Source organism: Delphinus delphis, chromosome 12, assembly GCF_949987515.2.
Source record: "Delphinus delphis chromosome 12, mDelDel1.2, whole genome shotgun sequence".
Taxonomy (NCBI): Eukaryota; Metazoa; Chordata; class Mammalia; order Artiodactyla; family Delphinidae; genus Delphinus; species Delphinus delphis.
Genome location: NC_082694.2, coordinates 56,161,069 through 56,184,740, shown reverse-complemented (window position 1 = coordinate 56,184,740; position 23,672 = coordinate 56,161,069). Strand labels below are relative to the sequence as shown.

The 23,672-nt window shown below is 36.8% G+C and overlaps 1 protein-coding gene across 2 annotated transcripts in view; it reads left to right on the top strand.

The window, feature by feature from the left end:
• Positions 1 to 23,672, top strand: part of EML4 (EMAP like 4) — a 152,591-nt gene that overhangs the window by 119,003 nt on the left and 9,916 nt on the right. For both annotated transcript variants that reach the window (XM_060026735.1, XM_060026734.1), the window contains 6 exons: positions 6,270 to 6,421; positions 7,504 to 7,629; positions 7,715 to 7,846; positions 8,575 to 8,642; positions 20,005 to 20,093; positions 21,493 to 21,590. In XM_060026735.1, coding sequence (XP_059882718.1) covers positions 6,270 to 6,421; positions 7,504 to 7,629; positions 7,715 to 7,846; positions 8,575 to 8,642; positions 20,005 to 20,093; positions 21,493 to 21,590 — 665 coding nt within the window. The remainder of the gene's footprint in view (positions 1 to 6,269; positions 6,422 to 7,503; positions 7,630 to 7,714; positions 7,847 to 8,574; positions 8,643 to 20,004; positions 20,094 to 21,492; positions 21,591 to 23,672) is intronic.

The following is a 23,672-nucleotide window of genomic DNA, read 5'->3' as shown; positions in this document are numbered from 1 at the left end:
GGACCTACTGTATAGCACATGGAACTCTACTCAATATTCTGTAATAACCTATGTGGGAAAAGAATCTGAAAAAGAATGTCACTGAATCACTTTGCTGTACACCTGAAAGTAACACAACATTGTAAATCAGCTATACTCCAATATAAAATAAAAATTAAATTTAAAAAAATAGCTTTTTTTCAATCTCATTTTTCCTTTCTGTTTAAGGACAATAAAACTGAAAAAATATCCAGAGAACCATATACTTCCTTCAAAGTAGAAGGTTATGAGAGGAAAATTACAGACCTTGTTCTAAAATCAGTAGGCTGGGAGCAGAGAGAGATTCTTTATTAGCGTAGCATGTAGTAGCAGTAGAAAGAAAACTAGCTAGGCCTGTCAGTCTCTGAGTTCCACAAAAAAAAAGGAGGGGGAGAAAGAAAAAGGAGGTGACAGGGAACCAACCTGAGGTTCCTGAGACATTCCCCTGGGGATTTTTTTATATCCATGACATCACTTTATTCCACTTCACACCCCTTTTCCATGCATAAAAACTAAGAATTGAAGACATTTATTAATTAGCCCAGAGTCTGCAGAGCTAGCAGTTGAAATGGGTTCTCTGATTTCAGTTTGATGATCTTCCAAGTATTTCACTGTCATCCTTAGTGTGAGCAAGTGGCCATATGTGCAGTTGGAGGCATCACGGTGGATGGACACCAAATTCCCTCCAGTACTGACACCTGGCCTGAGCGCTGTAGCCAGTGTAAAGTAGATCACCAGTTTATGATAAAAGAAGATAACTCAGGAACAGCCAGATGGAAAAAATGCACAGGGCAAGGCCAGGGAAAAGGGCCCGCCAAGAGCCTACATGCCCTCCCCAGGCGCACCACTCTCCCTGAATCCCCATGTGTTCACCAACCCAGAAGCTCCTGGTTAAGGATTCTTAAGAAAAAAGAACAGTATTATCAGTTGCCCTCCCCACTTACCTCTCTTTTCTTTTTCCTGGGCACATTTTTTTCAGTATCAGAAATGCCAGGAACAGTATTATATTATCAAAACAGTGACTTAAATTGTTGACATATTATCCTACCACTCTGAGCAGAGTTTGGGTATAAATGCACTCTTCATTAGCCTTAATGTGCAAGGTGAGAGGCAGGGAGAGGTTCAGAAGTTGTTTTTATTTTGGTTTTCATCTGAAAAACTTGTGGCTTAGCCTTTGTGCAGAGAAAATCTGCATATGCACGAACAGAAAACAGAAAATCTAATCTTGTAAACTGCTGGGCACATGAAATTTGCTACATGATTGACCCTATTATGGGCAAACTTGATGAGAATTTTGTTTCTTCCTTTATATTTGGAGTTTTGAGCTATGTAAATATGGCTGGAAAGGATTTGGTGAGTTTAGTGAAATAAATGTGTAAGCCCAGATCAGAACAGATGTTCATAGTTTCCATTTTTAAATTCTTGCCCAAAATTTCAGTAGATTAATCCAGTTTGCATATTCCCTAATATGATATTTCTGTACCCATGGCAGTCTTTATCAACCAAAATTTGACTATACCGTGATACTGCATCTGAAAAAGGGACTTTGAGGGATTGCAGAAGTATAATTTCACAGCTAAACCTTTTATTCTAGTAAATAGGAGACAAACCAAAACTGTGTTTTATGCCTCATAAGGAGCTCTCTAGCTTCCAAACCATTTTTTCCTTACCTTAAGTGTAATTTAACAGGAATCTTCAAAGTAATTAGTATTTTCTGTTCTCTTTTTTTTTTCCAGTTTTATAACATTTTTAATGTATAACCTTGTCTAGCTTAAGGTGTACAACATAATGACTTGATATTCGTATATATTGTAAAATGATTACCAAAATAAGTTTAGTTAACATCCATCACCTCACAGTTTTTTTTTCTTGTGATGAGAACGTTTAAGATCTGCTCCCTTAGCAACTTTCAAATATACATTACAGTATTATAAACAGTAGTCACCATCTTTGCGTTAAATTTCTAAGTTTGTACCTTTTGACTACCTTCACCCATTTCTTCTACCCACCTCCCCCGCCTCTGACAACCACCAGTCTATTCTGTTTCTGTGAGTTTATTTTTTTTAGATGCTACATATAACTTAGATCATATGTTGATAGCATTTGTCTTTCTCTCTCTGACTTTTTGCACTTAGCATAGTGTCTTCACAGTCTATTCATGTTGCATATGGCAGGATTTCCTTCTTTTTTATTCCATTGTATATATATACCACATTTCCTTTATCCATTCATCCATCTATGGACACTTAGGTTGTTTCAGTATTTTCTATTTCTTATGTGGGTATAAGGTATTTGTTATTTCCTACATATAGGAAATGGTTCAGAATTTTTCTTATATGAAATAATTCATAATTCTTTAAGTGGGGGAGAGGAAGTTGAGAGTATCAACACCACCATTAAAATGTTCATTATTCTGAAATCTTTGCCAGGTTTCTTTAAGAAATACTACCATTTTACCTGATCTCCAAATAATCAACATGGATCCATTTGCGCATTGCTAAGAATATAACATAAATTTCAAAGTCTCCCTGATATTTGATTCTGTAGTTAAACAGGCACAGAAAGCCCTCCAAAGGATCTTTATTTGGCAGTCAAGGTAAACTTGGTTTTTACAGAAGCTTGTTTCTGCTAGAGTTGAGAAGAAAGGGGGGATTTGCAAGTAAGCTTGGATGGACTTGGCCATGATTGTGCCAGGAAGTACAATAGGTTTGTAATACAAGGATAATTATTTTTCTTGGCAGGTATTTCAGACATTATTTGGCTTAAATTAAAGTGTCAGAAATATAGACCCATGAGAAGGAAATCTTGGATTATAAATTATTTTGTGGGTAAATACTGTGTAAAGCAAGCTTTGGTAACTTGTTTAAATTTAAAGCACAGACATATTTTTAGCTAAATTAATATAGGTCCTCCTCAGGAAATAACTATCCTGGGGTGGTAGGAGGCAGAAAGTGGGTATCTCACCATGTTGATTACTTATATAGGGTATTTTTATTCTTGATGAAGCATTTGTTCTTCAGTTTTTCATTTTCTAAGACTCCATTTTTCTAGGAAGATCTTAAGTGTTTAACAAAGTATTTGTCATGTTTAGAAGTAGGGAAAACTGAATTAAAAATAGAGAAACTGTATTTAACTTTCCTGCATTCTGATAGAGAGCTATGAAATGCCACACCTCTGCGTTTTGTAATTTCTTACATGGTACCGTGGTACTTTCAGATTACTCTTGTTAATTTGACCATGCATGAGAAAAATAAGCCCTTTGCCCCCACTTTTCCCCCCACTTTTAAATGCCCAAGCAAAGCCAGCAATACTCTCAGAAAATTCACATCTCTCAGATGTTCTTTCTCTCTTGGTCACATCAGAGCTATGCTAGATAATTGGCTGGCTATCCTGCTGGGCACAGTTGTGTTGTTCAATGTTTAAAGTATTTTTACGTGATGAATGTTGATGTGAGCCGAGGCAGTTGACCTGAATAGCAAGTTTGTTGGAGTTCTGCTCCTAGCGTTGCTGAATCAGGCAAGCCCTACTCCAAAGCAGGCAAGCCCGTTCCTTTCTCCCTGCCAAATATACCCATCTATTAAATATTTGTACCACTAGCAGCCTCACACTGAGTAATTTTGAGAGTCAGCTGTAGCATAATTTTTTTTTAGGAAACCAAAACTCTACAAATTTTAATTTTAACAATGTAATGGCAGCTCAGATAGATGAGTAAAAATGAACAACCTCAATAACAGCTTTACTGAGATATACTTCACATACCATAAAATTCACCCTTCTAAAATGTGCAATTCAGTGATTTTTAATATATTCACAGAGTTGTGCAATCATCACCACTAACTTCAGAATATTTTCATCATCCCAAAAAGAAACACTGTGCCCATTTGGAGTCACTTCCCATTCCTCTCTCTCCTCAGTCCCTAGCAACTGTTTGTCGCTTTTGGTCTTTGTGGATTTGCCTGTGTGGGACAGTTCATATAAATGGAATCATGGAATATGTGGTCTTTTGTGACCAACTTCTTTCAGTCGAACCTTAATGTTTTCAAGGTTCATCCATGTTATAGCATGTATTAGTACCTCATTGCTTTTTGGGGCTGAATAATACCACATTTTGTTTATCCATTTAAAGTTGATGAAAAATTTTATTAGAAAATGAACAATTTTTTTTGCAGGTTTTTGAGGTATAATTGACATATAACATTGTGTAAGTTAAGGTATACAACAAAATGATTTGATATATATATTTTTTAATTTTTTTTTTACAGTTCACATTTTTTTTAATACATTTATTTTTTTTAATTTAGTTTTGGCTGTGTTGTGTCTTTGTTGCGGTATGTGGGCTTCTCGTTGCAGTGGCTTCTCTTGTTGCGGAGCATGGGCTCTAGGCACAAGGGCTTCAGTAGTTGTGGCACGTGGGCTCAGTAGTTTTGACTCACAGGCTCTAGAGCGCGGGCTCAGTAGTTGTGGCACTCGGGCTTAGTTGCTCCGCAGCATGTGGGATCTTCCCAGACTGGGGATCAAACCCATGTCCCCTGCACTGGCAGGCGGATTCTTAACCACTGCACCACCAGGGAAGTCCCCGATATATGTATATATTTTAAAATGATTGCCACAATAAGTTTAGTTAACAACCATCACCTCATACAGTAGAGGTTTTTCTCTTGTTCTGAGAACTTTTACGGTGCACTACCTTAGCAACGTTTTTCAAATGTACAATACAGTATTGTTAACTATAGTCACCATGCTGTGCATTAAATTCCCAAAACTTATTTATCTTATAACTGGAAATTTGTACCTTTAACCACCTTCACCCATTTCCCCACTGAACTTTTTTATTATTATTATTAATTTTTATTTATTTATTTATTTTTGGCTGCATTGAGTCTTCGTTGCTGCGCACGGGCTTTCTCTAGTTGCGGCGAGTGGAGGCTACTATTCGTTGTGATGAGCGGGCTTCTTACTGCAGTGGCTTCTCTTGTTGTGGAGCATGGGCTCTAGAGCACAGGCTCAGTAGTTGTGGCACACGGGCTTAGTTGCTCTGCGTCATGTGGGATCTTCCTGGGCCAGGGATCGAACCTTTGTCCCCTGCATTGGCAGGCAGATTCTTATCCACTGCGCCACTGGGGAAGCCCCCCACTGAACAATTTTTTTTTTTTTTTTTTTTTTTTTTTTGCGGTACGTGGGCCTCTCACTGTTGTGGCCTCTCCCGTTGTTCAGTGTGGGGGAAGCCCCCACTGAACAATTTTTAAACTTGTAATTTTTTTCATTTCCAAGGGATCTAAGGTGTATTTATTAACTGACTTTGGTCATACTTAAACCAGGTTCTACCTTGCCATTTTGAACCTGGTAACTAATTCTGCAAGCTCTCATCTTCTAAAAAGTTTTTCTCTTACTCTAGCAGCTTCACTAGCTGAATGAAGAGCTTCTCTGAGTAAGGCATCATGAAATCTTATGTTCACCTTTAAGAAAGAGGCTCTGATTATATTTTCGTACCTGCCTTGTCCCTTCCTGGGTACTTGTGAAGTGCTGAGAGCATACAAGAAAACTGGGCTGTCATTCAGCTATCACATTGGTGTGACTGGATCAGTTTTTAAAATACTTTTCTGGTTGGTCAAAAGCCACTGCTGCAAGCTGCCAGTGCCTCTTCTGCCTCACACCTTCCCCAGTATCTCAGCAAATAAAAGGGGTTACTATCCCTGACAGAGCAGAAGTCCTCCAGTTCAGCAGTGGTTAAATGTTAAATATTATGACTGTTGCCTCAAGAGGAAATGAAGGCTTTTTTTGCAAACGTAAAAGAACATTGAGTAAAGAGACTTGAGTCCTAGTCACAGCTTTGTCACTAGCTAACTGTGTGGTATTGGCTAAGCCAATTCTATACCTATGTCCTTAGTTCTAAAATCAGAAGAGTAATAATACCTACCCTAACTACCATGTAAGATGATTATAAAAGGTAGTAAAGTTCTGAGGTTAATATACCCTCTGTTGTCTGTGGAATTATCACTGCTTTAGTCTACCTTTTTGTAAGAATGTATTTTGAAATATTTTCAGAGTAACTGATTATTGACATAAATGCAAAAGGTTGTATTAAAGCTTTACTACCTGCCTTGCAGAAGACTTGCTGAAAATAGGTTTTTAATTGTTGAGTCATTCAGCAATCACTCTACAGTTCTGCTAAAGTTTTCTTCCAAAAAGACTCTAAAATCTGATGGAAAATGTTATCACTCACGTTCTTATTTTACTCCTCATCATATTAGGTGTTTATCAGATCAGCAAACAAATCAAAGCTCATGATGGCAGTGTGTTCACACTTTGTCAGATGAGAAATGGTATGTTATTAACTGGAGGCGGGAAAGACAGAAAAATAATTCTGTGGGATCACGATCTGAATCCTGAAAGAGAAATAGAGGTAAGGATGAAAACGGAACATAAAAATTTTTAAATATTAAACCCTCTAAACTTATGTCTTTTGTCCCACATTGAGATAACTTACACTTTTCTGAGAAATTTGGTGCACATTCTTGTCATTTCATTCCCTCAAAATAAAAAAAAAAAAAAAGGACTATTCACTAAACAAAATAGTTTGAAAGAATAAGAAAAATCAGCAGAATAATTAATTTGCTTATTTATTTCTGAGATTATATTTTTAGTGACCCAAAAATATAACCATGTAAACTTAAAATTTAACAGACATTCATTGAAAACTGTATCCTACTCCAAGGTATACAAAATGACCAGCTTAATTTTAAAACTTGAAAATAATAACAGTGGGCTTAATGATAATTGCTATTTATCTACATATGTGTCTGCTTCATTGCATGAACCAAGTGTATCCATAAAACCTGACAGGTATTATGTGCTCAGTGAAAGTTTGTTAACTGAACTGAGATCTCAGGAAGTGAAATGGGTTAAGAATAGTATTTTAGTCAATGATTGCCAGAGCAAAGGCAATTCACTCAGTTTAATATTGCTTCTGTTTGTTGGTGACTTAAATTTTGAATTTATGCTCAGTCTTTTCTACTCATAACGTGCTTTGTAGACAAAATCTTCTCTAAAAAAGAGGATTCTGATAGTACTGCTCTTGGGTTTCATTTCCAAGAAGATATATCCCCATATTATAGATAAAGAAATTTGTCTCAGGCTAAATGACTTACCCAGAATAATATAACCAGTAAGTAACAAAACCAGATCACAGTCTTCATGTGGTCTATCAGAACTTATTCCTTTATCCGCTACTCCTAATCATTAACTCTTGAAATCATATAAAAATATGAATTTAAAATTGAACCAAAGAATGTTGTTAATGCATTATAACTTCTGTGTAATAAAATGTAATTGTCTGAACAAATAATTTATTAGTATAAGATTACTTTCAAATTTGGAATTCTGTCATTTATTACCACATAATTGCATACAGCTATAACTACGGTCTTCAGGTGGTAATTATTGCATGTTAGTATGTGTATGGTGACTTTACAAAATTTTTTTTAGGTTCCTGATCAGTATGGAACAATCAGAGCTGTAGCAGAAGGAAAGGCAGATCAATTTTTGGTAGGCACATCACGAAACTTTATTTTACGGGGAACGTTTAATGATGGCTTCCAAATAGAAGTACAGGTAAGCTGTATGATTTTAACCATTAACTGAGTATTTTTGATGATACTCTTTGTTTCTTATAACAATGGGTGTATTTCATTTTCAGGGTCATACTGATGAGCTTTGGGGTCTTGCCACACATCCCTTCAAAGATTTGCTCTTGACATGTGCTCAGGACAGACAGGTGTGCATGTGGAACTCGGTGGAACACAGGCTGGAATGGACCAGGCTCGTAGATGTGAGTAAAACAGAATGTGATTATAATCTTCCCACAGAATCTCCCTAAAATGGCAGATGGTAGCAGCAAAGCAAATAGGACTCAGCATTGGTTAAAACCAAGTGTATTTCTATAGTTCAGTAAAGGGGAAGGGGTGGAGGGAGAGTGTTTAGTCACAAAGTACATGAACCCACTCCAAAGTAGCAAATTAACAGGACAGAAGCTCAGTTTTTCTGTCAGGTTCAATAGTAAAAATAAAAAATATTTCACATCTTTATGAAGTATTAATTGTTATGGATATGTTTAGGTCTCTGGTGGTGGTGCAGTTGGGTTCAGTAAGTACTGCCCACTAACAGATTCTGCTCTCTTCTTTTTGAGTTGGTCTCTTACTGTGTTTTCTCCCTACCCCACCCAGATATCCACCTTTTCTAGCCTAAAAGGTGTGTACACGTTCTTTGCAGACTCTAAAGAACTGTACAAATGTTTGTTGTTATCCTTACCATTGTTCCACTGCCTAGCCACAAGCTGGTGGTCCTTCCCCCTCACCACTCTGCCAGCATGTCCCCTTCCTTCTCTGAAATCCTTTTTCCTCTTAAGTCCATGTGGTATTACCATTGGCTACAGTAAAGTTGATTGAGATTTCATGTTTATGTGAAACAAGTTATTTTCAAATATGTTTTGCCACTATTCCCATAGATCTAGGGAGACTTTCTCATGTACTCCCCAACAGTTGTCTGTCTCTCTTCTAGGAACCAGGACACTGTGCAGATTTTCATCCAAGTGGCACAGTGGTGGCCATAGGAACGCACTCAGGCAGGTAGGGTCTTTAAGGGAAATGTGAGCTGAGTAATCTAAGTGGTGGGATGTTTAACCATTATTCAGGAATGTTCTCTATCTGATCTGGAAAATTAATCTTTTAAGTGGCACAGTTTTATGCTTTTTGTTCTTTTCTTTTATGTATACTCATTTAATCATTCAGTAATTATTTGAGCACCTACCGTTTGTTAGACACTATTGTGGGTGTTCAGGCTACATCAGAGTGCAAAGCAAAAATCCCTGCCCTTGTGGAGCCCACATTTTAGTGTGTGTCAGGGGTGGAGGCAGAATGAAAAATAAGCATTATAACTAATTAAGTTAGCAAATGAAGAGCTATGGTGGGGGAGGGTTGAGCATAGGAAGAGGGAACTGGAAGGGGTGCAGTTGCAAAACGATAAATAGGAAGGTCAGAATAGTCTTCATTAAGGAAGGTGACAGTTCAGCAGACTTGACCTCCTTTGTGAAATTTTCTGTGGTATCGAAAATTTCTCTTGTTATCTTTTAGGGAAGGAAAATGAACCTGAAATAACCCAGTTGAGCTTTTGTTTGTGCTATAGCTTTTTTCTTTTTTAAATGCTACACAGGTAGATAAGTAAAGGTATGTTTCCTGAAATTGTTATTAATTACTTATCTTTGCAGACATTGTATAGTACCTTTCCAAGGTTATTAGGTAATATATATTATTATCTGTATTTTTTAATTGAGTCCTTTTTATTGCCTCTGCTGGTAAGTAGCCCTCATCACAAATAACTTAATTTCTTTTTTAAAGGGTCAGAGGAAAAAGATAAAGTAAATTTTCAAAAGTTAAACCCATAGAAAATATGGAATGCTGATTTCTAATGAAGTGAAAATATTGTGAACACACTTCTATAAATATTTTTATTTATGTAACAAATATTTCAAATCAGCCAGTTTATTTAATTCTAACTAAATTTAACAATGTGAAGTTTTTTTGTAGCAAGTTTTCCCCTTTGGCTCTTGGATACAAATTAATACCTCTAGAAAGTCAAAACATATTCAAAATCCTCCTCATATATAGTGCTCAGCATCATGGAAAAATAGATCTTTAAGGTAAAGATAAACTTTGAAATGTGGACATGTAACTGGAGGTGCTATTTGAGTGGTTCTGAAATAGTGGAATTTTAGAATTAGGCTGCTTGGGAGAGTAATAGGTGATGACTTGCAAATACAGATGGCTTTACTATCTCAGATTTCCCCAAAATACATGTCAGTAATAGATTATTACTTAAAGTTGGACTAAACAGGCATATGGCAGGTCAGATCTGTTTTGGGGGCAGCTGAACAAATATCACAAATGCTAAAATCAATGAAGTAGTAAGAATAAGAGCCACCCTGTATTCAGTATCTGATGACAGACCTTGTACTAAATTCTTTTCATATAGTACTTTAAGTCTTCACAAGAATGCAACAGAATGTTCGTTAATATCTCCTTTGCACAAACAGGAAACCAAGATCCATAGAGGTTCAATCACTTGTGATTGAGCTGGGATTTAACTCAGGTTCTATATAGTTCCAAAGCTTGTCTCTTTCCACTACTCCACCAGTACTCTTTGAGATGTACTTATGGTGTTTGTAGCATTACTTAGAAATATTATAAGGAAAGTTTATCTTTGAAGGTTAAATCACTGGCTGACATAGTATTTTAAAAGCATTTACTGTGTATAAGAAGGAGTTAAACACCAAGTGGAGTAGTAAGGGTTAGAAGGACTTGAATCATTAAGACTCACCACTTCATTGGATGAATGTGCAATATATACATACACATAAATACAGTTTGCCCCAATTTGTAATTAAATTGCACTGAAGTTACTTTCTAACATTTAGTGTTACTGTGAAGTCATCATTAGCAAGCTTAACAGGAAAAGTCACTTACTTTAAGTGACTTAAGCTAAAGCTAAGCCAATTGTTTCCTCTTGGAGTTGCGAGTAGAAAGCACCTTATGAATGAAAGTGATATGATAACTAAATAAAAAGTGGAAAAAAAAATCCTTTCTGGTGTGGAGTTGGGGATTATTTAAAATCTAGGGGAGATGTAGTTATCAGTGTTCATTTTATACTTAATTCCTGTCTTTGGTTTCACATCTGGTTAGTCTGTTGTTTCTTAGAGAACTTTCTCCTTTATTATTTTTTACATGGATCTGTGAATATGTGGCTGTACTGTCTAAAACAGAAAATTCCTCAATGTAGCCATTCAGATTATTATCACTGACCCTAAGCCTAAAAAAAGTCACACTTAGGGCAAGGATTTTTGTTGTTGTTAGTTTAATACAACACGTGTCCAAATTGTTCATGATCCAGAAAAGCTGACTAGCAAAATGTTTAAAGATGTCTTCATGTCCATATGTAGAAATCTTCTACTTCTTGTAGTCAAGAAGTAAGGGCTTCCCTGGTGGCGCAGTGGTTAAGAATCTGCCTGCCAATGCAGGGGACACGGGTTTGAGCCCTGGTCCAAGAAAATCCCACATGCCGCGGAGCAGCTAAGCCCATGCGTCACAACTACTGAGCCTGTGCTCTAGAGCCCACGAGCCAGAACTACTGAGCCCACGTGCCACAGCTACTGAAGCCCATGTGCGTAGAGCCCGTGCTCCGCAACAAGAGAAGCCACCACAGTGAGAAGCCTGCACACCGCAACGAAGAGTAGCCCCTGCTCGCTGCAACTAGAGAAAGCCCGCATGCAGCAATGAAGACCCAATGCAGCCAAAAATAAATGAATAAATAAATTAGTTTTAAAAAAAGAATTAAAAAGAAGTAAGCACAAGTATGAATAAATTATCACAGTGATTTAAAAAAATATCATTTTAAAAGAATATGTTACTAATATTTCTAAGAGAAGAAAATTCAATGCATGGCCCTAAGTGGACATAGTACTTCCTTAACATTGCTAATCCTCATATAGTAAGGAGTCTTTTTAACAGCTTTATTGAGATATCATTCATATATCATAAAACTCACCCATTTACAGTATACAATTCAGTAGTTTTTAAGACGTTCACAGAGTTGTGCAGCCTTCATCACAAGCTCAATTTCAGAACACTGTCATTAACCCAAAAAGAATTCCTGTACCCGTTAGCAGTCACTCCTCATTGCTCCCACCCACTTCCAGCCCTGAGTAACTGATCTACTTTCTGTTTCTATAGGTTTGCCTATTCTGCACCTTTCATATAAATAGAATTATATAATATGTGGTCATTTGTGACTAGTTTCTTTCACTTAACCTAATGTTTTGAAGGTTCATCCATGTTGTATAGCATGTGTCAGCATTTCATTCCCTTTGTCACCAAATATTCCATTGTGTGGATATACTTCAAATAACCACTTGAGTTATAGTCATACATAAGTTTTTGTATGGACATACGTCTTCAGTTCTCTTGGGTATATACCAAGGAGTAGAGTTAACTATGTTTAACATGTTGAGGAGCTTCCAAATTGTTTTCCACAACAGCTACACAATTTTACAATTCTACCAGTAAAGTATGAGGGTTCCAATTTCTCCACATGGTCGCCAACCCTTGTTATTGCCTGTGTTTTGATTATAGCCATCCTAGTGGCTGTGAAGCACTTTTTCATTGTGGTTTTGATTTGCATTTCTCTGATGGCTAATGCTGTTGAATATCTTTTTTATGTGTTTATTGGCCACTTGTGTAGCCTCTTTAGAGAAATGTCTATTCATATCCTGTGCTCATGTTCGAATTGATTTGTTTTTTTATTGTTGAGTTGTAAGAGCTCTTTATATATTCTGGATACAGTACCTCATCAGGTAACATGATTTGCAAATATTTTCTCTCATTCCAAGGGTTGTCTTTTCACTTTCTTGATGGTAATATTTGTTGCACTGAAGTTTTAAATAAAAATTACATAATTTATATAAATTTACTATATAAAAATATAGTCCCATTTATCTATTCTTCCTCTGTCTTTTGGTCTTCAGGATTTATTCCTATGGTTTTTTTCTAAGAATTTTATAGTTTTAACTCTTACCTTTAAGTCTGTGATTCATTTTGAGTTCATCTTTGTATATGATGTGAGCTAATCTTTGTATAGATATCCAGCGTCATTCTTTTGCACGTGGATATCCAGTTGTTACAACACTATTTGTTGAAAAGACTTTTCTTTCTGCACTGAATCATATTGACACCCTTGTCAAGAATCAATTGACCATAAACATATAGGTTTCTATCTGGACTCTCAGTTATATTCCATTGATCTCTCTGTCCATCCTATGCCAGTACCACAGTCTTGATTATTATAGCCTTGCAGTACGTTTTGAAATCGGGAAATGTGAGTCCTCCAACTTTGTTCTTTTTCAAAGCAGTTTTAGCTATTCAGGATCCCTTGAATTCTACATGAATTTTAAGATCAACGTGTCAATTTCTACAACGAAGCCAGCTGGCATTTTGATAAGGATTGTTTTTTCTCTTTATAGATCAATTTGGGAATGTCACTATTTTAACAGTTTAATAAGCCTTCCAATTTATGAACAGGAGATGTTTTACATTTATTTAGGTCTCCAGTTTTTTTCAAAGATGTTTTTAGGGTACAAATTTGCACATTTGTTAAATTACACCTAAGTATTTCATTTTTTTGGTGCCATTTTAAATGAAATTGCATTTCCATTTCCAGAATATTCATTGCTGGTATATGTAAATACAACTACCTTTTATATATTGATCTTTTATCTTGCACCTTTGCTGACCTATTTTCTTAGTAATAGTTTTTTTAGTGGATTCCTCAGGGTTTTCTGCATACAAGATCATGTAATCTGCAAATATAGTTTTCTTCCTTTCCAGTCTGAATTGTTTTTTCTTTTTCTTGCCTAATTGTCCTGACTAGAACCTCCAGTATAATATTGAATAGAAATGGCAAGAGTGGTCATCCTGATCTTGTTCTCTATTTTAGAGGGAAAGCGTTCAGCCTTTCACCATTAAGTATAATGTTAGTTGTGGGTTTTTCATAGATGCCCTTTATCCTATTGACAAATTTTCTTTCTGTTGTTGAGAATTTCTAATCATGAAAGAGTGTTGGGTTTTTCAGCTGCCTTTTCCAGTCTATTGAAATAACATGGTTTTTGTCCTTTATTAATATGGAGTATTACATTAATTGATTTTCAAATGTCTAATCAACCTTGTGTTCCAGACATAAATCCTACCTGGTCATGGCATAGAATTCTTTTTATATATTACTGGATTCAGTATGTTAGTATTTTGTTGAAGATTTTTTTCATCTATATTGTTGAGGTACATTGGTCTGTAGTTTTCTTGTGATGTCTTTGGTTTTGCCAGGGTAATACTGGCACTTCAATAAGGCTTTAAATAAGACCTGATATCTCCTAAACCGAAATGAAGCCTTAAAGCATACAAATGGATAAAAATTAGTATATACTGGTAATTGTTAATCATTAGTTATCGAAATTTTAGATTTGTTGAACCACTGACTATATAAGCCATTTAATTAATAAATTGCACTTAGGCATACCACACATTTTCAAATATAACATTCTCCCATTTTTTTAAATTTGTGTTTCTTGATGGAATTTAAAGTTCTTCATGAAGCTCACAATACATGTGAACCTGAGCCGTTATGAATTTGAAAGTTTATAATCTCTGAATTATTGGTAAAATACATTCTGCTTGATTTTTCCAAGACCCCAATTAATCATCCTTTCCCTTTTTTAAATAAATATTTATATATGTATATATTAATTTATTTATTTTTTGGCTGCATTGGGTCTTCGTTGCTGCACATGGGCTTTCTCTAGTTGCGGCGAGCGGGGGCTACTCTTTGTTGCGGTGCGCGGGCTTCTCATTGCTTTGGCTTCTCTTATTGTGGAGCACGGGCTTCAGTAGCTGTGGCATGCGGGCTCTAGAGCACAGGCTCAGTAGTTGTGGTGCACGGGCTTAGTTGCCCCCTGGCATGTGGGATCTTCCCGGACCAGGGATCGAACCCATGTCCCCTGCATTGGCAGGCAGATTCTCAACCACTGCGCCACCAGGGAAGTCCCTCCCTTCCTTTTTTTTGAAACTAGTTTCTCAAAAGGCGCTTTAATCTTTATACCACTTGCAGGCCTTAGAGAAACCACAAATATATTTGCCATCCCATCAGGATGTCAGGTGTCAGCTCAGACAAAATTCCCCAAGCAGTTTGCACAGAACTTTACTCTTTTCCTCGTTGGACCCATTTCTATTTCTAAACCACTATTCTAATACACTATTTAAGAAAGAAGTTTTTGCCATAGTCATTTTATAGGCTGGTAAATGGAGGTGAGACACCCAGAGGTAGGGAAATCAATAGACTTGAAATGATGGTAGGGAGAATAAAAAGCAAAGATTAAAGTTCAAATTGTTTCAAAGAAAGAAATCCGTGGACTTGAGTCAGTATATAAAACATACTATATATAACCATACTGGAATGGAAAGGGGAGAGGGCAGACTGAGAGAGGTGACTTCAAAAGAGACCCCAAAGTTTCTGATCTATAGTAATAGCTTTGACAAGGAAGAGCAAGCTGGGAAAATGCACCTGGTGAGCAGAAAGGTAAAAAATTAGATTTAGTTTTCGATGTGGAATTACAGAACGTTAGACCTGGAGAGACTTAAGTGATCCAGCTCTACTCATCATTTTTTTTTGAATTTTTTATACAATTTTTAAAGGTTAGTTTTGATGATGACTGTAACCTTGGCAAACCAGCAATGTAGCTGAAGTACTGTTACCAAATTCTACTGTTGACTAGAAAGGTTCTGAGTGTAAGAAATGCTCCTTTAGCTCAGAAGGGAGATGTTAAAGACATATTAGCACTAGCTGAGACTTTATTCTTAGACATAATTAAAAGAGAAAACTTCTAATTAGAAAAGAATAGCTTGTTTCCCTCTGTAATTTGATGTTGCTGAACTTGGCCCATCGGTACTCCAGAGCTCATTTCCCAGGGTGTACAGTGTCTTTGAACTCTATCAGCATGAATCTCCTTGAGTTCTGCCTTGTTATAATTCCAGTTCGGAGTCACTCTGTGCTCCTACAAGTTGTAAAGCACTAGATGCAGTGAGTGGCACAAAGAAATATTATATAAGACATGGTCTCTACCCCAAATAGCTTATAACCTAATTAGATACTACATAAAAAGATATAGAGCATGTCATATCAGTAGTTTACTTGCATAAACAGGCAGTAATGCTTGAAGATCAACAGAGAAATTACTGTGAGCCTGAGTGGTCAGAGAACACTTCACAGAGGAGGTGGAATTGGTCCTGCCTTGACAGAGTTCTGAGATTTTGAAGAAGCAGTGAAGAGTTAGGAGCTTATATCAAGCAGGAGGAATGGATTGAGCAAACACAAGAAACTATGAGCTAACTGGACTAGAACATTCCTAAAGGCCTCTTGATTGCTAAACAGTGGAATCCAAACTTGTTTAGCCTGGCCCTTAAAGCCCATTAAAAATCTTTCCCCTCACCATTCCAGCGAGAATGGTTAAGTCGTTGTCCTTCAGGTACACCTCAGCCCTTTTTGTAGTTTCTTACCTATCCCTCTCCACCTATTTATATCCCACCTCTCCTTGCCACATTTGATGTGATGAAATCCAAGACCACCCACATCCTCAGTGATTGCTTCCTGCTCTGAAACCTCATAATCCTTAACTTGTGTCATTCATTTTACTTTAAACTATTTACCACTTTACGAACTTACTCCGTCTCCCCGGTTGGGTTATAAACGCCAATTCTGCCTCCTTTGCTGACTTCTTTCTTCTCTAGATCCTGAATGTTAGTGTAGCTCAGGCAGAGAGAGCACTTTCCATGGGATCACACCCTTCCCTGGTGTGATGTAGTGAAAAGCCCAAGGGCTAGAAGCTCTATCCTGGCTCTGCCACTAACTAGTTGGTTGATGACTGGCCAAGCGTTTTGACATCATGGGATTTCAATGTTCTTATTTGTAAAATAAGAGGGTTGAATTGGGCTTGAATTGGGCTTTTCTTTCCCCTGACTTTGACTTTATGTTTTTCCGATTATAAAAGCCACATTCCTATTCTTATAAGGAGAAGCTTCATAAAAGCAGTTGGGAAAAAGTTATAAACCTGCCACCCAGAGGATACACTTTATATTATGATGAATATTTTTTAACTCCTATTATGAACACATATATATTCATTTAGGGACTGTAAAGTATGATACTTTCCAGCTCTGAAATCTTATGATTCTCTTTTTGCCACTAAAGAAATCAGTAAGTGTCTTTTTTAAAAAGTCATCTAGTTAATGGTGGTACTGTGTATGGGTACTTGACTCACAAGTCAGATTAGTTTAAATATATGGCCAAAGATTTCCCATCTCTGATGCTGAGCAATGACATTTAGAAAGATTCTTTAAGTCCTTTAGGCCCTATAGAGCCCCGTAATGATTGCAAATTACCTTAAAGCAGAAGCTTGGTTTCAATGTGTATAATCTAGACTAGAATGAGAATGCAGGTGAGCACAGTGAAAACTTAATATTTATTTCTAGAAAATTCCCTTTGCTAAAGGATTTGTAATCCTCTCCATACTTCTGTTAAGGATAGAGGTCCTGAGCCAGAAAGTCTTTTCTGAAGGTAGAACGTAATTCATGCAGTGAAAAGGGTGGGAGCTTTAAAATTATTGCTGGGGATCCATATGGAAGTTGTATACTTTTAACAGCAAAGTTATTATTACTAAAAATTCCTTGCCAAAAGTGGAAGAATTAATCTCTGATATGTAATTAAAGAAACAGAAAAAGTAGGTAGGGTTTTGTTGTTGGTTTTTTTTTTTCTTTTTTGAGAGCTGCCATCTCTAACCAGTAAATGACTCAGAGTTTTAGGTTTCTACATATTATACCAACAGACATTCTGGGTTTTTTCATTACTTTTTTTTGGCTGACTGTGCGGTGTGCAGGATCTTAGTTCCCCAACCAAGGATTGAACCCGTGCCCCCTGCAGTGGACGCACAGAGTCCTAACCACTGGACCTCCAGGGAATTCCTTTTTTTATTACTTTTAAAGGGAGTTTTCAAAGAGATAAAATTGTTTGCAGTTTCCATAGGAAGATTAAACTGAACTGGAAATAGTATCAGTTGAGGCTTCTCCAAAATAAAAATTGGTGATTTTAAATGCCTAAGAAAGTATAGTAAAGTTTCTATAAACTCATTAAAAACTTGAAACCTCATACCTACAGAGCGGTGCTGTGTCTCATTGTTCTTTAGGTATGTCTGTTCAGTCCAAGTTGGAATATTTTGTTTCCTTACTCTGAAAAGGTGGTTCACTTGGCATCAGCTTTGGCATTTCTTGGCTCTAGGAGTTCCATGGTGGCAGCCATAAAAATTGATTAATGAATTACATTCTCAGAAGAAACCTATAATCTGTGGATGCTGTCCAGTTGCAATAAGATATGTTCTTCATGCACCTTTTGAAGTGGAAATGATCAAACATTCAGCGCAGGGTTTCAAAGTGCCAATTTCCTGCTAATAATTGGCTTTTAATAAACTCAAGTATTCACAGATAGAAGCTATTTCTCTTACCTGAGTAGAAGACAGAATTTATGAATTAGGTTAGCTACGTAGAAGTTTCAACCCATAACTCACAAATTACTAATTCATTCATGAACATGTTTAATTAGAAAGGGATTTCAGTGATAGGTGAAGAGTCAGGATCCTTTAGTTTTTTATCTTCTACCTTGAATATACGAAGGCATGTTAAGCAACATCACTATTCTTTTTTTTAAATTCTTTTAAGCCCTTTACTGTCTCCTAAAATTTCTCTTTTATTTATTTATTTATTTATTTTTGGCTGTGTTGGGTCTTTGTTGCGGCAAGCGGGGGCTACTCTGCATTGCGGTGCGCAGGCTTCTCATTGTGGTGGCTTCTCTTGTTGTGGAGCACGGGCTCTAGGTGCACAGGCTTCAGTAGTTGTATCGCATGGGCCAATAGTTGTGGCTCATGGACTTAGTTGCTCCGCGGCATGTGGGATCTTCCCGGACCAGGGCTCGAACCCGTGTCCCCTGCATTGGCAGGTGAATTCTTAACCACTGCGCCACCAGGGAAGCCCTAATACTTCTTTTTATCTGAAGGCATAGTGGTCTCTGTCCAGATATTATTTATAATGCTTCCAAATTAAAAGGAACTGTCGTTACGATTGCTGTTACTGAATTTAGTGGTGGAATTTTTCCATCTGAATAATTAGAAACAAAACTTGCTGCTCTTTTGTCCCATCCAGTTCCATGAGATTAAGACAGTGATTTTAATTTTCTGCTCCTGTTCCATTGTTGCCACCCCAACCACTTCTTCCTACACACTGCACTGCTGCCACATAATTCTTGCTAAACCTTTGCATTTGTCAGGTTCGAGACTTATCTTCTATTTGTTCATTTGTACATTCTATAAATATTTATTTTAGTGCCTGCTCTGAGCCAGGCAGTGCTCACCTCCAAACTCCTCCAACTAACTGTGTGTGCTGTCCATAACCTGCCCTCCTCTCCCTTATCTATCCTTTAGTTGTCCTTCCTAATTCCCAGTCTTTGCTTTGTACCCAGTATCTCACCATGCTCTTCTGAAGTACCATCTCTTCCTTCAGGTGCTCTTAGAACAGGGTTTGATAAGAGTCACTTATTCTGTAGTTGGATTTAAGTCATTGTTTTACCTGTCCAGAGGCTTTTTACATTTTGACTTTTCCTGTAAATGTGAATGAAGACGTGTTTTTCAAAGAACTTAGAGCTTGCATGTGCAGGGGGTACTGGAGAGGAGGAGTGCCCCCTGCTGGTCCCTTTGAACTCTCACCAAATGAATGGCCCTCTGCCTTTCCCTCCCACCATCATACTGTCCATGCTCCTTCCCACCTCCATGGCAGTGCAGCTGTCACTCCTCCTGCCTCAACTGCCTCTACTTCTTTCCCGCAACATTCAGCTCAACTCATATTCTACATCCTCCCCGAAGGTTTTTTTCTGTCTGCTATTCATTTCCCTTCTGTGAGTTCTTCTGCTGTATGTAGTCACCATCGGTGAGATTGGCGCTTAATCGTTGTTTTAATTGGCTCATTTCCTTTTTCCTGGCTCTAGTGTAATCTTCAAGGACACTGATAATCCTGTCATTTTCTATTTGGACAGTGCCTCGAAAAGAGACATCATCGGCATTCAGTGAATACCTAAATAGAAATGAGAACATGCCTAGGCCCGTATAAGTATATTTATATTGTATCTCGCAACATTTTGCACTCATCCTTTGTTAGAAAAGGGAAACACGTCCAGCTTAAGGGCATTATTAGAATTTCTTTTTCTTTTAAAAGGAAGAAAAAGTCAGCAACCTTTTTTTTTTTCTATAAATGCTATAATATCTGAGAAAATTTTTGATTTTTTACTTCTTAACAGGTGGTTTGTTCTGGATGCAGAAACCAGAGATCTAGTTTCTATCCACACAGACGGGAATGAACAGCTCTCTGTGATGCGCTACTCATTAGGTAGGCAGATTTACTCCCACTCCTGGCATTTACAGCATTTCTCTGTAATTGCATATTTTCACTTCCAGTAAAGCTGACTACTTTTTTCTCTACTCTCTAGAGTTGTTAAGTATTGAATATGTTTCCCCCAACATTAGATTAAATTCTGCTGCAGGAAACTGCAAAAGATCTGCTAAAGTTAAACAACATTCTAAATCATCAAGCAAACATAAATTTAGAACAAACTGTTACAACTGCATTTGCAATTGAAAACAGAATACAGTGCAATCAAATCCCATTTTTTTGGAACTACAAATACTTAGAATTTTGAATAGGTACTGTATTAGGCTGAATGTTAATCTATTTAGCAACCTTTTCTTTGTATATAAGATAATAGAAAATAAATTATAATAATATTCAAAATATACAAATTTTATAGGCCCTTCAAGTTCTTTAAAATCTAGTTTGATTTTTACTGGTTACATAGTAATGATTGGTCTGTTAATTAGATAAAGTACTCAGCAACTCATGAATTTGATCAATTCGTTTAGCTACTTTGAATACTTCTTTTCATACTTTATTCAAAATGTTAATTAAGTTTCCATGATAGTCGGTTCCTTTTTCCCGCTATTAATATGGTTTTGATCCACATAATTCTTCCCTGGAGTTAGTTCGAGTGACATTTTCTTATATTCAAAAATATATTCCAGTAGTTGTTGGGTCAGTGTGGAGTCCAAATGATCTTTTTGATTTCTTCTGAGTCATTTCAGAGGAAGCTCAGAATGCTATTCTCTGTGTTGAACAAGGAAGGAAAAGTATTTGCTTCAAGCTCTAAGCTTGGCAAGAGTTGTCTTGAAGCAGAAAAGGTTTTCTGTCTTGGTTTGGCTTTTTTCAATGCTGTAATAGCAAATAACTACTGCAGATGTAGCATTTAAAACCCAAAGATCAAATGGACTTTATTGACCATCTGTTACGTGGTGAGTACAATGGTCCTTTGTGAGAGAATATGGTCCTTTCCCAAGAGAATGGACCCTGTAGTTGGAGAGATCACATGTCCTCAGCTGAAATGAGCAATTGTACACTCAGCTTGCCATATGAATACTGTATACTTAGACCCATAAAAGTAGGTTAACCTCCCTGGGGCCAGTCTGTCGCTAACTAGAAGGAGATGAGACTAAGGGAAGAGTCCAAGGCCCGTGAGCATTTGCAAGAAGGGATTGTGTACTCAACCAGATGACCATTTGGTTTTCAAGTATGTTTAGTGATGGAAGGAGTCATTCATTAAACACCAAAGAATAGTTAAGTTGATGAGATTTAACAACATTTGTAAAATACCATTTGGTGTAGGTCCAGTAAAGTGACAGTAAATAAACCTATCAGTGTATTTCTATATTCAACATTTTTTCCTGTTTCATTCCAGATGGCACCTTCCTGGCTGTGGGGTCTCATGACAACTTTATTTACCTCTATGTAGTCTCAGAAAATGGAAGAAAGTATAGCAGACATGGAAAGTGCACTGTAAGTAGTGAAGTCAATCTATAAAATTGTTGGAAAATTTTATTTCTGTAAAAAGAGAGTTAAATGTTTACATTGATGTATCACCTTTAAACTTAGCAGATTTAAAATTTAATCTCTATCTTTGAAACTGAAATTACCTGACAGTAGAATCTTGCAGTTCCCTGTATGCTCTAGAAAGGTTTCTCCTTTGATGAGAGTTTAATATTGTTACCTCTCTCTCTCTGACTACTAGTTTTAATGCAGTTTCTTAAATCAAAGCTATTTTCTTAGGAAATCCTTAGAAAACAATGCTTTTTTAAAATGGAGTGAGTCAGAAATGGAAGGGTATCTCTAACATTTTAATCTCAATGTCCCATGATCCTGCCCATCCTTGACACTCTGCAATTTCCTAGGTGACCTCTCTAGCACTAAACATAATTTATATGGAGGTTTGTCTGTATTAAGAGAATTAATAGAAGCATATTTCCTTTAATTTACTGCATTTCTGATTGATTAGTTTATCATTTTAAGATGAAGATTAGATTCAATTCTAGACATAGTACTTATCTTATGGCAGGCAGTCTGCTAACTAGGGGAATGTTCTAGGCCCTGGGGATTTGCATAAGATTTGCTCATGGTCCTCAAAAAGTACGCATTCAAGCTGAGAACAGGATGAGAGAGGCAGGAAGTATAGCATAATGGCTAAAGGGCATGAACTTGGGATCAGACTACCTGGATTTTAACTCTTGTTTCACCACCCACAAATGTGACCTTGGGCAAGTTATTTAAACCTTCTACTTCAGTCTTCTCATCTGTAAAGTGAAGATAGTAGTACTTTCTACTTCACTGGATTAAAACAAGTTAAGGCATATAAAATACTTACAATAGTGCTTGGCAAATAAAAAGTACTCAGTATATGTTAACTATGAATTTATAGAAAATGAGGTAGTTGGTATCTATGTTACCAGTCAATTTAGGATTAGCAAATTACTTGATGAATTAGTGGCACAGATCCTTTAACAGTCTTTTTTTTTTAATATTTATTTTATTTTTTATGGCTGCGTCAGGTCTTGGTTGCAGTGCGCGGGCTTCTCTCTAGTTGCGGTACGCGGGCTTCTCTCTAGTTGTGGCACGTGGGCTCTGTAGTTACGGCACATGGGCTCTGTAGTTGTGGTACATGAGCTTAGTTGCCCCGCAGCATGTGAGATCTTAGTTCCCCTACCAGGGATTGAACCAGCATCCCCTGCATTGGAAGATGGATTCTTAACCACTGGACTACCAGGGAAATCCCCCTTTAACAGTCTTTATCACAAAAGAGTTTTAGGGGAATGAATAAAAGAATGAATTTTTAAAAGTATATACAAAAGTAAAACCCAGGCCATTTTCTATTCAGAGAAGAGACTTACTGCTTTTTTTTTGTTTATTTGCTTTTTGCTTTTTTGGGGGGGGATGGGGCGTATTTTGTACCATGTGCTAAAACCAGCCTATAAACTGATCTACAAGCAACTTTATAGTTTTATAATTTATCCAAAATATTTTCATTTACTTCGACAAAAATTATGAATCAATATCCATTAATTTATTTAAATACATCTTTTAATCGATTTATTATCTTAATACTTGGGAATAGTAGTATAATAGTGCCTCATTGTACAGCATGATCAAATGAAATATTCCACTGAAAGGAATTTTCAGATTACTTAAGTTTACCCTACCAGGCACCAAATTTTTCTTAATTATTTTTTACCCCAACCTTTTAAAAAAGTCCATGTCTTAATAAACAGAGTATTATCAAATATAATTTAATCTTGTGGAATCATAAAATTTTACAGGTCGCACTATAGCACTTAACTTAGATCTCATTTTACGGATGAAGAAACTGAGTTTCGGAGAAGATAAATGGCTTGTCCTTGGTCACATCTTGACATAGTGGCAGATCTGGGTCCTGAACCCTGTTCTCCTAACTCTTAGTAGAGCAGACTTCCCAAGGTACAAAAAGGCCTCAGATTTTTCAGTGTGTATATCAGTGTACTGTGCTTTCAGAGTACAGCAACTGATGCAGAAAGGAAAGAGCAGTGTTGGACATGGGATAATGAGACGACC